Source organism: Leucopleurus acutus (genome assembly GCF_964270905.1).
Source record: "Leucopleurus acutus genome assembly, chromosome: 20".
NCBI classification, from domain to species: domain Eukaryota; kingdom Metazoa; phylum Chordata; class Mammalia; order Artiodactyla; family Delphinidae; genus Leucopleurus; species Leucopleurus acutus.
In genome coordinates, this window is record NC_139162.1 from 47218517 (window position 1) to 47232297 (window position 13781).

General features: G+C 53.1%; 1 protein-coding gene across 2 annotated transcripts in view; it reads left to right on the forward strand.

The window, feature by feature from the left end:
- SPTBN4 (spectrin beta, non-erythrocytic 4) overlaps positions 1-13781 on the forward strand; it is a gene marked incomplete at its 3' end in the record, with an annotated part of 69681 nt that overhangs the window by 19567 nt on the left and 36333 nt on the right. For both annotated transcript variants that reach the window (XM_082863341.1, XM_082863342.1), the window contains exons 11-16: positions 465-767; positions 2013-2163; positions 5355-6285; positions 7603-7740; positions 10342-11092; positions 12855-13057. In XM_082863341.1, the coding sequence (XP_082719467.1) occupies positions 465-767; positions 2013-2163; positions 5355-6285; positions 7603-7740; positions 10342-11092; positions 12855-13057 (2477 nt within the window). The remainder of the gene's footprint in view (positions 1-464; positions 768-2012; positions 2164-5354; positions 6286-7602; positions 7741-10341; positions 11093-12854; positions 13058-13781) is intronic.

Consider the following 13781-nt stretch of genomic DNA (forward strand, 5'->3'; position numbering starts at 1 on the left):
TCCAGGGTAACTAGAGAGGACAGAATAGGGAGAGTATCTAATTATCTCTTAAGTGACAAAGGAGGCTGTTATCTGGTGTCCAGTGTAACTCAGGAGGATAGAATTGGTCTCCTAAGTAACAGGATATGGTAGGCCTGGTCCCTAGTCTCTAAGGAAATGGAAGGGTGGGGCCTATTTCCTGGGTAACAAGTTTAGGGTTAGAGATGTAACAGGGAAGGGTGGAGCTGATCTCCAGGGTAACTGCGGGTGGTGGAGCTGGTCTCCAGGGTAACTGGGGATGGTGGGGCTTGTCTCTAGGGTAACAGGGAAGGGTGGAGCTGGTCTCCAGGGCAACTTGGGGTGGTGGGGCTGGTCTCCAGGGTAACAGGAGCCGGTGGGGGAGTTTCCAGGGTCACACAGGCTCAAGGTAACAGGTTGACTGCTGAGGCAACGTGGATGAGTGTGTGTGGCCTGCCCTGCCCCAGGACAACTTTGGGTATGAGCTGCCAGCAGTGGAGGCAGCCATGAAGAAGCACGAAGCGATTGAGGCAGACATTGCAGCCTATGAGGAGCGGGTGCAGGGCGTGGCCGAGCTGGCCCAGGCATTGGCGATTGAAGGCTACTATGACGCCCGCCGAGTGGCAGCCCGGCGTGACAGTGTCCTGCGGCAGTGGGCCCTGCTGACTGGGCTGGTAGGTGCCCGGCGGACACGGCTCGAGCAGAACCTGGCCCTGCAGAAAGTCTTCCAGGAGATGGTGTACATGGTGGACTGGATGGAGGAGATGCAGGTAGGGGCCAGATCAGGGGCCAGTGATGGGAGTGGCATGCCAGGAGGGGAGGAAAGGGTATATACACTGAAAGGGTTGTCAAAGATGGAGAGGGAAGGGGAGAGAGACAGAAAGATGTAAAGAAAGAGTGAAAGATACAGAGAGAGACAGAGAGGCAGAAAAAGAAAATGTGAGAAAGAGAGAAAAATATCTGGAGAAATAGATAAAAATACACAGTAATATGGAGACAGAGCGAGTCAGGGACAGACAGAGGCAGAGAGATTAAGTCGGAGGAAGATCGCGACAATTTGAGAGAAAGAGAAATCAGAGAAAGAAAGAGAGAGAGCTGGAGAAGAAAACCCAAAGGTAGCAAAAGAAATCTAAATGGCTACAGCGAAAGACACATAGGAAGATGGAATCCATGTGAGAAAGAGGGAGACCTACTGGAGATAGATAGACAGATACAGAGCAAGATGGAGGTAAGAAGGATGGAAGCAAAGAGACAGAGAGAAGTACAGACACGAAGAGAGACATGGAGGGACTTCCCTGGCGGTCCAGTGGGTAAGACTCCACGCTCCCAATGCAGGGGGCCCAGGTTCGATCCCTGGTCAGGGAACTAGATCCCACATGCTGCAACGGAAGATCCCGCATGCCACACCTAAGACCCAGCGCAGCCAAATAAATAAATAAATAAATATTTTTTAAAGATTAATTAATTATTTTTGGCTGTGTCGGGTCTTAGTTGAGATGTGCGAGCTCAGTAGTTGTGGCGCGTGGGTAGTTGTTGGTGCTCAGTAGTTGCCCCGCGGCATGTAGGATCTTAGTTCCCTGACCAGGGATCAAACCTGCGTCCCCTGCATTGGAAGGTGGATTCTTTATCACTGGACCACCAGGGAAGTCCCAGTATTTTTTTAAAAAAGAGGGAGAGACATGGAAAGAAAGAGATAGAGGTCGAGATGGAGACAGAAGTGTAAATGAGAAAGGGGGGAAGGCAAAGAGAGACAGAAGAAGGGGGAGATGGAGGCGTAGAGAGGGAGACACGGTGACATAGACAGAGCCCAGAATTGTGGAGACGATGAGAGATGGAACATCCAGAGAGACAGAGATGGAGAGAGATGATGACAGATACATGGAGACTGAGACAGATCAGAGTTCAAGTGATGGAGTAGAGAAGCAGAGGGCTGGCATGGGTGAAGGTGGGGTGGGGGGCGTGAGTGGCCTAAGGGCCAATGCCAAAAATATACTCAGGGCTGCCCCTACTTGTAGGCTCAGCTGCTGTCCCGGGAGTGTGGGCAGCACCTGGTGGAGGCAGAGGACCTGTTGCAGAAGCATGGACTGCTGGAGGGGGACATCTCGGCCCAGAGTGAGCGGGTGGAGGCACTCAATGCTGCTGCCCTGCGTTTCTCCCAGCTTCAGGGTGAGTCTGAGGTTGGGGATTGGGGTGGAGACTTTCAGGGCTGGTGCTAATAGAAGCAGAATGTCTCCTGAGAGACAGAATGAAGGAGTGAGCTCCCCATCTTTGGAGGCATCCAAGCACCAACTAGGATCACACTCCATCAGGGATATCACATGGGAAATTAGTGCCTTGAGTGAGAGGTTGGACCACATGACTTCTTCCTGCTTTGAGATTCTGCAGTAATAGTTCACGTTTCTTGAGCACTTGTTATGTGCTAAGCCTTTCACAGCCGATCTCAGTGAATACCATAAAAAGACTGGGTAAGGTAATTATTGTCAAGGCCTGTTTAGCATCAAGTGATAGAAACTCAATTCACTTAAGGAGGAAAGGGGAATGTTCTGGCTGATGTAACTAAATGTGCAGGAAAGGATGAGTGTTGCTTCAGGTATGGCTGGATCCAGGGATAGTTCAGTGATGCTTTTAAGACTCCATCTGTTTCTGACTCCAGTCTTTATGTTTGTGTCACTATTGGGCTGTCCCTCCCCTTGTGTAAATCTGGAATCATCCAGCAGCTTCGCAGACCCAGCAAGAGACAGGCCCCTTTCTCTCAATATTCTGGCAAAAGGTCCAAGGAAAGTTTTCATGAGCCCACTGTGGGTCCCGTTCCCATCACTCAGTCAAGCATTATGGCCCCAGGCTATCCAGCGATCTAATTGGCCACATCTATGTGACATGCCCTCCCAGAGCCAAGAGTGGGGTCAGCTCCCTCCAAAGACATGAACTGAGAAGGAGCGGGGTGGGGCGCTATTAGCAGAAGCAGGGACTGGATGCTGATAGGCAAAACCCAGACTGGCTCTAAAAACGTTCTCATTTTACTGATGTCAACGCCCTCCAGCCAAAGACCACCAGGAACCCTGCTGTAGTCAAACCAAGCTGGGTTTTTTGGTTCTTTGCACACACCAGGGGAACCATGGGGCATCTTAGTAAGAGGATGTTAAGACGGGCTTGTTATAGGATGTGGGCTTGTGTTAGGTGATTTGGGATGATTTAACATAGTGTGTTTTGCTGCAGATTGGATGCTGTCAGGAAGTGGGGGTAATTAGATGATTGCGCATCTTAATCATTTTTATCCGGGTAGTGGGAGGAACAGGATTGGCAGGAGCGGTTCACCTTGGCCAGGTGAGGGGGCGGGCAGGGTGGTGGCTGTTTTTGTGGTTTGCACAGTGACTTTGTTTTGGGTGCTCTCAGACGTGATTGTGGAACGGTCTTTTCTTCGTCCCGCTCCATCCCTCTTGCAAAGTGGTCTTGTCTGACGTTGTGTCCTGTGCAACTGTGTATGAGTGCTGACAGCATCAGGGCTGCTTTTTTCTTTCTCACTGATGAGGAAACTGAGGCCCAGAGCCGCAGAGCTGATCAGAGAGAGGGCATGGAGGCTGGCCTGTCTCACTCCTTTATCTGGAGCCATGGCCCTTGGGAATCCCGGAGCATTGTTAGGAAAGGAAGACGCTGTCCAGCTTGCAGGATGGTCAGGGGTTTCTCACCCTCATGGACTGGGTCATGTCCTAAGAGCAGATGTTGAGGTCTCCTTCCAAGCCCCAGTGCGGACATCCCCATCCTAGCTCAGCCCATCACCAACCTCATGACCCCACGAGACACTGTCGGGACCCTCTCCTTCACCTTCACTCTTCATCCTCATTCTTACGGATGTTTGTCAAGGAAGCTCCCTCGGTCTTTTCCTTGTGAGGTCTCGGTGCCTGGTGACAATGCGCCAGCAGCACCGTGGAAACAGCAAAGAGGCTAGTGTGGGGTGTGTGTTGTCATGGTGACGGGAGGCAGCGCTGTCTGATAAGTGGTCCAGAGTGTGGTGTCCTGCTTGACCAGTTCTTAGCTGATCCTGGGCAAGTAGCTTCCCTCCCTGGGTGTGAGTTTCTTCACCTGCAAGATGGAGCTAAGGAGGATGCTGGCCTCATAGAATGGTTGTGAGAATTAAATGACAGTGTGTCAGAGTAAGGGCCAGATACATGGATACTGCTGATGTTTATTATTCAGTTGGATGCCTCCGTATTTGGGTCAATTTCAGTGAATGTCCACAAATGCAGAAATCCCACAGGCCATCTAGGGCAGTGTCTCTCATACTTTTTTTTTTTTTTTTTTTTTTTTTGCGGTACGCGGGCCTCTCACTGACGTGGCCTCTCCCATTGCGGAGCACAGGCTCTGGACACACAGGCTCAGCGGCCATGGCTCGCGGGCCCAGCCGCTCCGCGGCATGTGGAATCCTCCCGGACCGGGGCACGAACCCGTGTCCCCTGCATCGGCAGGCGGACTCTCAACCACTGCGCCACCAGGGAAGCCCCTCTCATACTTTTTTGACCCAGTAAGAAATACATTTACCGCATGACCCAGAGTTCACAGGCACACGTGCAGACACACACACACACACAGACACACAGAGACACCAAGCCTTTATAAAACAATGCTTCTCCCCTTACCTCTGATATTTTCTATTCATTCTATTCCATTTCATTAAAGAAATGCTGGCTGCAACCCATTAAGTTAGTCTCACAGTTCTCAGTCACAAACCAGAGGTCCAGGAGGAAGGTGAAATATTTGAAGACAAAAAAGGAGTTTAGGTCATCACTGGGTTAATAGATAAGGTAACAGAGGATGAGAGAGGGAACCCAGAAGCATAGCTTAAGAGTAGAGAAGTTTCATCGGGTCCATTTCTGAAGGGAAAACACTGTATATTTACACTAAAATATACACATTCTAGGATTCTCTGAATCTCTGTTTCCATTCATCATTCAATCAATAAGTCACCGTTTTCACTAGGTGACTGCTCTGGGCTCCACCCTGTGCTGGGCAGTGGTGGGGACATGGTGTGCTGGAGACAGTCCCTGGCCCTGTCCTTACGGGGCTCCCAATCCAGTAGGGGAGACAGACTGTCAGTGACGGCCCAGAGGGTTCAGAGCTAGGTGAAGGAGTCACAGGCAGAGTGGTCCGGGCTGGGATGGGAAGCAGAGAAGCCTGGGAGAGCCAGAGAAGGCGCCTGCTCCAGATTTGGGGTGTCAGGGAAAGCTGCCTGGAGGAGGGGAGGTGTAACCTGGCATCTGATGAAGTCGGGCCAAGGACTAGGCAGGTAGCCTTGTACCACCCTCTCTTGGACGCCCCCTGGCCCGTGCCCAACCCGGGATCTGCCCCTTTTCCTGGTCCAGGTTACCAGCCCTGCGATCCGCAGGTCATCTGCAACCGCGTGAACCACGTGCACGGCTGTCTGGCGGAGCTGCAGGAGCAGGCGGCTGGGCGGCGCGCGGAACTGGAGGCCTCGCGCAGCCTGTGGGCGCTGCTGCAGGAGCTGGAGGAGGCCGAGAGCTGGGCCCGCGACAAGGAGCGCCTCCTAGAGGCGGCGGGCGGCGGCGGCGCGGCGGGAGCGGCGGACGGCGCCCACGACCTGTACAGCACCGCGCGCCTCCTGGCTCAGCACAAGATCCTGCAGGGCGAGGTGGGCGGGCGGCGGGTGCTGCTGCAGCAGGCCCTGCGGCGCGGCGAGGAGCTGGCCGCGGCCGGTGGCACCGTGGGCCCGGGCGCCGAGACGGTGCACCTGGCGGGCCTGGCGGAGCGCGCGGCGAGCGCGCGGCGGCGCTGGCAGCGGCTGGAAGAGGCGGCGGCGCGGCGCGAGCGGCGGCTGCTGGAGGCGCGGGCGCTGCACCAGTTCGGTGCTGACCTCGACGGGCTTCTGGACTGGCTCCGCGACGCCTACCGCCTAGCAGCCGCGGGCGACTTCGGCCACGACGAAGCATCCAGCCGCCGCCTGGCCCGCCAGCACCGCGCGCTCACCGGCGAGGTGGAGGCGCATCGCGGGCCCGTGGGCGGCCTGCGGCGCCAGCTGGCGACACTGGGGGGCGCCAGCGGCGCCGGGCCACTGGTGGTGGCACTGCAGGTGCGCGTGGTGGAGGCCGAGCAGCTGTTCTCCGAGGTGACCGAGGTGGCTGCTCTGCGGCGCCAGTGGCTGCGGGATGCCCTCGCTGTCTACCGCATGTTCGGCGAGGTGCACGCGTGCGAGCTGTGGATCGGTGAGAAGGAACAGTGGCTGCTCGCCATGCGTGTGCCCGATTCACTCGACGACGTCGAGGTGGTGCAGCACCGGTGAGCGCGCACTGGTGGGATTCCCCGGTCCCCTTCCTCACGCACACAGTCTCGCCTTCCTTGGTTCAACAGTTCCCGGGTCCACTCACCAGGAACCGGTGGTTCCAGTAAAATGGGAATGATATTTGTCCCAACCTCACAGGCTACTGGAGAACCATAAATGACTTAGTATGTGCAAACTACTTAGCAAATGCCTGGGTCCAGGGAGCATTCCATGAGCGGCTGCTATTATTACTATGAGGCTTACAGTCACCTGGCATGAAATTAACCTGAGCTCCTCCAGGGGTGTCCCAGCCTGACCCCTCTCGCTGTGACTCCTACTGCCCTTGCATAGATGTTACCTCCCTAGCTATAAAATTGTTCTGACCCTTGTCACTTTCTCTTCCTTCACCCCACTTCACATTTCTTCACAGCAGTTACCACCATGTGACACATTAGATACTGATTGGTCTGTTGGCAGATTTAGAAATGGGTTGTTAAAATAGTGGATGAACCCTCTGCACCTCTCTCTCTGAGCATGTTCACCCATCCACTCATTCATTGGGTACTTATTGAGCTCCTGCCCTGTTCCAGGTCTTGGGCTGAGCATTCCTGGAAACACAGGCCTGGTCCCTGCTGTTACTGTGCCCACAGTTAGCCAAGCCACAGCCTTGGGCATTGTTTTAAACAAGGGAGGACCATGGCCAGCTTAAAACAGATTTCCCTGGCTGCCATGTGGAGGGTAGGTTGGAGGGGGTGAGAGTGGTGGCTGGGAGCCCAGAGAGGCAGCTGGGGTGAGGATTCAGGTAGGAGAGGACAGGACTGGACCAGGGCTGGAGCCCAAGTAGACAGGCCATGGGGGCAGACAGGCTTGGGGGGAGTGTTTGTCAAAAACAGAGCCCAGGGAATGGGGTCGGGGGCTGTCCCTGAGATGGAGACCCAGAGGAAGAACAAATTGGGGGAGATGTTGAAGCTAGTTTGAGTACAGTGAGGACCCTGGAGGAGATGCACAGCAGGCTTTAATGTTGGAGACAGGTTCAAAAGGAATGAGGTTGAAGCTGGAGACAGATGTGTGAGTGATGGGTTCAGGGGCAAGGACTGTGGGAGTGGGTGAGATGGGCCAGGCAGGATGTGAGGGAAAGCTCAGAGGGCCCAGGACAGAGCGCTGAGGAATCTAACATTTAAGTGGCAGGTAGAAGAAGAGAAGCCAGCAAAGGAGCCTAAGGAGGTGAGGTTGGAGAGTTAAGAGAAGAACCAGGGGAAGGCATCTTCCCAAAACCCAGTGAACAGGGCCCCAGGGTCCAGGCCTCTCTGAGCACGTCCATCCTTCTTCCGCAGATTTGAGAGTCTGGACCAGGAGATGAGCAGTCTGATGGGCCGTGTCCTGGATGTGAACCGCACAGTTCAGGAACTGGTGGAAGGAGGCCACCCCAGCTCAGAGGAGGTGCGCTCCTGCCAGGACCACCTCAACAGCAGGTAGGTGAGGCCTGGGGCTGGAAGTTCTTCTAGGTATCCCACACCAGTTCTTCCCATCATTCTTTTCCTCATTCACCAACTGTAGAAATCAAGAACGTGCACTTTCAAATCCCTGAGATGATAAGCGCCATCTAGTAAATTAGCAAAATCTTGAAAAAAATTAAAATACCCAATGCTAGTGGTGATGTGATAAAATGAGGACACAATACATTTTAATGGGGTATTAACTTACTTGTTCAGAAATGATTTATTGAGTATCCACTATCTGCTAGGAAATTTTCCAAGTACTTTTGTTTTATCTCCCCATATCCCAATTTCCATAGTAAAGTTTCCAGAATTCAGAGCTCTTTAAGAATAGCAACAACTTAAATCTTTCCCGCTAGAACACTGCCAGTAGTTCTTGCAAGGTAGGGTTTATGGATAAAGACACAGATCCAGAGAGGTGAAATCCTTATTCAAGCTTACTCAGTCTAGTAAGTAGGAGTCAAACCCAGTTCTGCCTGAATCCAGAACTGGGGCTCTTGATCATATGTATATATTCAGTCTTCCCAGCAATTCTGTGGGGTGTAAATTACCCATGTGAGAGAGGAGGAAATGGGGGCTCAGAGAGGTGAAGGTGGCCTGAGGTCACATGGCAAGTTATGGGGATCAAGCCTGGATTTGTCTGACTCCAGAGATTGCGCCCTTCACTGCTGTGCTGGAAGATCCCAATATCCAGTGATTTCCAAGTCTCTGTAGACTCAACAATCCCAGGGCACCAGGGCCTAAAAAGATAATGACAGCAATAGTGATTTACGGCGTTTAGTGAGATGATGTGCTAAGTGCTTCAGCCACATGAACTCATTAAAAACACCCAATGAAGTGGACATAATTATCCCCATTCTCCAAATAAGGAAACAGGATCAGAGATGGAAATGATTTGCCCAAGTTCACATGGCAAATCTGGCCAGAGCTGAACTTGAACTTGAGTCCTTCTGATTTCAGAGTCCTAATTTCTGCCCTTATGGTGTGTCCATGCTAGAGGTGACAGAGAGTTCACAAATGGACTAATACATGAACAAGATATTTAGAGAGTTTGAAGGATTTATGCAGGAAATAGAGTGACCTGGTAGGGCATAACTGGAGCTTGGGGGTGATTTGAGATCTTGTGGTCAGCCATAACATTTTGAGCTGGGCCCTCAAAGGGGATGAGAAGGCAGCCAAGGAAGGTCCCCCCATCAGGTGGGTCCTCCAGGTGAGGGACCCGGGGGGCTCGGGTGGACCTGCGGGAAGCCCTTTTTCTTCAGCTTCCCTGAGAAGGGAGGGCAGCCTGCTTTGGGGCCGCCTCCCTGGGGGCTGGCTGAGAAAAGGATTTCAGGATAGTGAGGGCAGAGCTTAAAAAAAAGGGGTGGGGGGAACGAGAAGGATCCATCCACAGGAAGAGTACATATGGGGGAGGGGAGGGAGGGTACAGAGCATTCCAGGCAGGGAGCACAGCCAAGGCAAAGGCCCTGATATGGTCTTCGGGACCATATCAAGTCCCCATATCAAGAGTGGGGACTATTATCCCCACTCAATAATAGCAGCTAACAGGTACTGTTTTAAGCACTTCACAAACCATAACTCATTTGACTCTCACAACACCCCTGTGAGGTAGGTACTGTGCTATGTCCATTTTACTGGCGGGGAAACTGAGGCACAGAGAAGGTTACTAACCGAAGGGTACATAGCTCAGATTTGACTTTGAGCCTGACACAGCCAGGCAGTCTGGCTCGGATTCTGTGCTTATAAACTGGACCATACACTGCCTATGAAAGGAAACTGAGGCCCAGAGAAATATCATCTCTTGCCTGAAGGCACACGGCAATGCGTAATTTTCCCCATTTATTTATTTTGGAATAAAACAGGTTTGCCTTAGCACCTGGCTTATAGTACATGCTCAGTAACTATTCATTGCATCCAACGTATTATCTGATGTCATAAGCCAGCAGTTCCCACACTCTTTGGTTTCAGAACACTTTGCACTCTTAAAAACTATTAAGGACCCCAAAGAGCTTGTTTTAGTGGATTATAGCTATCAATATTTACTATATTAGAAATTAATACTGAGTAATTTAAAAATATTACGTCGTTAAAAATAACAATAATAAACTTAGTCTGTTAACATAGCTAACATGTTTTAATGGAAAAAAAACCTTTCAAAACAAAAAAAAAATGTAGCGAGAAGGATGGCATTGTTTTGCGTTTTTGCACATCTGCTCAATGTCTGGCTTAAGAGAAGGCAGCTGAGTTCTCAGGTCTGCTTCTGCACTCAGTCTCCGTCCTGCAGCCTCTGGAAAACTCCACTGTACACTCGGGACAGAATGAAAGTGAAAAGGCAAATAGCATCTTAGAATTTTGATGAAGATAGTTTTGCCCTTGCTTAGATTACATTTTGAGAACCGCTGTTCTAAGCAAATGTACCTGGCAGAGTCCATTTTACACAGACAGAAACTGGGGCTCGGTGAGATAAGATGACATTCTAAGGTCACACAGTGGCTGGGTTCTACCTAGGGTCGATGGGCCCTCCACACCCAAGAGGGGTCTCCGTCCTCCTTAAGCCGCCCTGCTTCCCCTGGGCAGGTGGAACCGCATCGTGGAGCTGGCGGAACAACGCAAAGAGGAGGTGAACGCGGTGCTGCTGGTGGAGAACCACCTGCTGGAGGTGGCGGAGGTGCGCGCCCAGGTGCGCGAGAAGCGGAGGGCTGTGGAGAGCGCGCCCCGCGCGGGCGGCGCCTTGCAGTGGCGCCTCAGCGGCCTGGAGGCTGCTCTGCAAGCGCTAGAGCCGCGCCAGGCGGCCCTCCAGGAGGAGGCGGCCCTGCTGGCTGTGCGCTTCCCGGCTCAGGCTGCGCGGCTGCATCAGGGTGCCGAGGAACTGGGCGCCGAGTGGGGCGCGTTGGCTAGCGCAGCTCAGGCCTGTGGCGAGGCGGTGGCGGCGGCCGGGCGTCTACAGCGCTTCCTGCATGATCTGGACGCTTTTCTGGACTGGCTGGTGCGCGCCCAGGAGACGGCGGGCGGCGGCGAGGGGCCCCTGCCCGGCAGCCTGGAAGAGGCGGACGCGCTGCTGGCGCGCCACGCCGCCCTCAAGGAAGAAGTGGACCAGCGCGAGGAGGACTACGCGCGCATCGTGGCGGCCAGCGAGGCACTGCTGGCGGGCGACGGCACCGAGCTGGGTCCGGGCCTGGCACTCGACGAGTGGCTGCCGCACCTCGAACTTGGTTGGCACAAGCTGCTTGGCTTGTGGGAGGCGCGCAGGGAGGCGCTGGTCCAGGCGCACGTCTACCAGCTCTTTCTGCGCGACCTACGCCAGGCGTGGGCGGTGCTGCGCAACCAGGTGCCCGCTTCCGGGTTGACGAGGGCGGGGGTCTGAGGCCGCGGGGGATTTCGGTGACAAGGAAATGTATGGAGGAGTGTGCTTGCGGGGACCACTGGCTTCGTGGCTTATCTGCTGTCAGCGGCGGTGTGTGTGTGTGTGTGTGTGTGTGTGTGTGTGTGTGTGTGTGTGTGTGTGTGTGTGTGTGTGTGTGTGTGGCAGGTATCTGGTACGGATGGCTGGGTTTGTGGAGCATCCGGTGTGAACATGTGTGGGTGGGTGTGTAACAGAATTTGAGGATTATGATGTGTGGGGTGGCGTCTTATTTTAGGTGATTAACAGTTTGTGGACTATTCTGAGTAAGTAATGCATTTGGGTGTTCATTGGAGTGGCTTCTTGGGTTTGTAGATTGTCTGAAGGAAATAAGAGTATGAGGTTGATTGGTGATGGTCAGTGGGGTTTAAAGAAGATCTTGGGGTGGATAACAGGATGAAGATTATGGTAGAGGGAATTCAGGCTGAGAGATTATTGGGGTCAGTAAATGGTGGTGGATTAAGTGGTTCTGGGGGCCTAAATTAGCAGATTATCTTCTTATTGCGAATGGCAATTTGCAGAGTCTCTGGAGAGGGTAACTGCCTTTATGGCTTGAGGAATCAAGTGCTGTGGTTATCTGGGAACAGCTGATCCATTTGGGGGAACTTTCTGGGATGGGAACCAAATTTGAGGATTTGGGCAAGATGGAACACCCAGTTTTCAGATTGTCCAAGAGTAGGTACCAGCTTTTAGGGATCATTTTATTTATTTATTTGGCTGCATCGGGTCTTAGTTGCAGCCCGTGGGATGCGGGACTTTTCGTTGTGGCGTGGGCTTCTCTCTAGTTGTGGCGCGCAGGTTCCAGAGCGCATGGGCTCTGTAGTTTGTGGCACACGGTCTCTCTAGTTGAGGCGCGCGAGCTCAGCAGTTGTGGCACGCGGGCTTAGTTGCCCCATGGCATGTGGGATCCCAGTTCCTTGAGCAGGGATCGAACCTGTGTCCCCTGCATTGTAAGGTGGAGTCTTTACCACTGGGCCACCAGGGAAGTCCCTAGGGGTCATTTTAGAAAGCATGACTACCTGTGCTGGTTATCTAGAGAAAGCTGACCTTAGAGGATTACCTGGAGAAACAGACAGGGGGCCCCTGGAATCATGAGGTTACTAAACATTGGAGCTGAGGTGGCCTTGAGAGACCCTTTCTGATCCACCCATTTTACCAGTTAGAAAACTAACCCCAGAGAGGGAAAGAACTTCCTTGAAGTCACACAGGACCCAGGTCAGTCTTCATCAATTAACCAAATATTTACTGAGTGCCTCCTCTGTGCCAGGCACTGTTCTGCGGCGGAGGCCAGAGGAAACAAAACACAAAATCCCACCCTCGTGTGGCTGGCATTCTAGTGTGTGTGTATATATGTGGGGGAGGAGATGATAAACAAGTAATAGCATATATAATATCGTGTCAGGTATATGCTATGAAAAATAATAAAGCAGGATAAAGGGATATGGCTGGGGGAGGAGGATGCTATTTTAAACAGATGGTCAGAGACCTGAAGAAAGTGAAAGAGCCAGCCGTGGGGCTATCTGGAGGGACCAGCATGGGAAAAGGATCTGAAGTGAGACCATGCCTGGCGTGTTCAATGCTAGAACAGTGAGCAGGGGAGAGGAAAGTGGTGGCAAGGCAGGCTGGCAGCCTCTCTCTGGTCCTGGAATGAAGCAGGGCTAAACGGAGCATTACCCCTCCCCCATTCCAGGAGATGGCCCTGTCGGGCCTGGACCTGCCGGGCACCGTGGAGTCGGTGGAGGAGGCACTGAAACGGCACCGGGATTTTCTCACCACGATGGAGCTGAACCAGCAGAAGATGCAGGTGGCCGTGCAGGCTGCTGAGAGCCTGCTGAGACAGGGCAACACCTACGGGGAGCAGGCCCAGGAGGCTGTGACTCGGCTGCTGGAGAAGTAGGTCCCTCAGACCCCAGGGGCACAGGGGGTGGGATCTCGGCACAGGGGAGGGGCAAGGAGGCCAGGATTCCCTTTCTTTTCATCACATTTCTGCTCTTCTGTCTCTCTTTTTTTTTTTCCCTTGGCCGCGCCCTGCGGCTTGCGGGATCTTAGTTCCCCGACCAGAGATCGAACCCATGCCCCCTGCAATGGAAGCATGGAGTCCTAACCACTGGACCTCCAGGGAATTCCCTCATCTGTGTCTTTGATTTCTATTTAATTCCATATTGCTTTAGATTCGATTTAAATTGATGATCTGTGAAAAGGTAACTTGTGGTCGATAACCCAAAAGCTGCAAAAATGAAAAGTTTCTCTCCCAAGCCTGCCCTCAGCCTGGGATAGCCGGACTGGTTGTTAAAATGTTAACATCTACTGTGTGCCAGGCACTATTCTAAGCCCTGAACAAAACAGCAACCCCGCCCCGCCGCAAAAAAACACAAAACAAACCCCAGCCCACAAGCAGAGTCCTTTAGAGGATTCCCTTCAGCCCCACTTCTTTCTGTCCGTCATTGTTGCTGTTTCTGCCCGTCCTGGTGACCCCAGCTTTCTCCTCTCTGGCATGAGCGAGGCAGGAAGAGAGCCCAACGCTGCTCCATCTTCTGTCTCCTGATGGAAATCACACCCGGTCCCTCCACCACCGTCCACAGCCCCGAGGCCCCAGCCCCTTGGCTTTTCAGTCTCC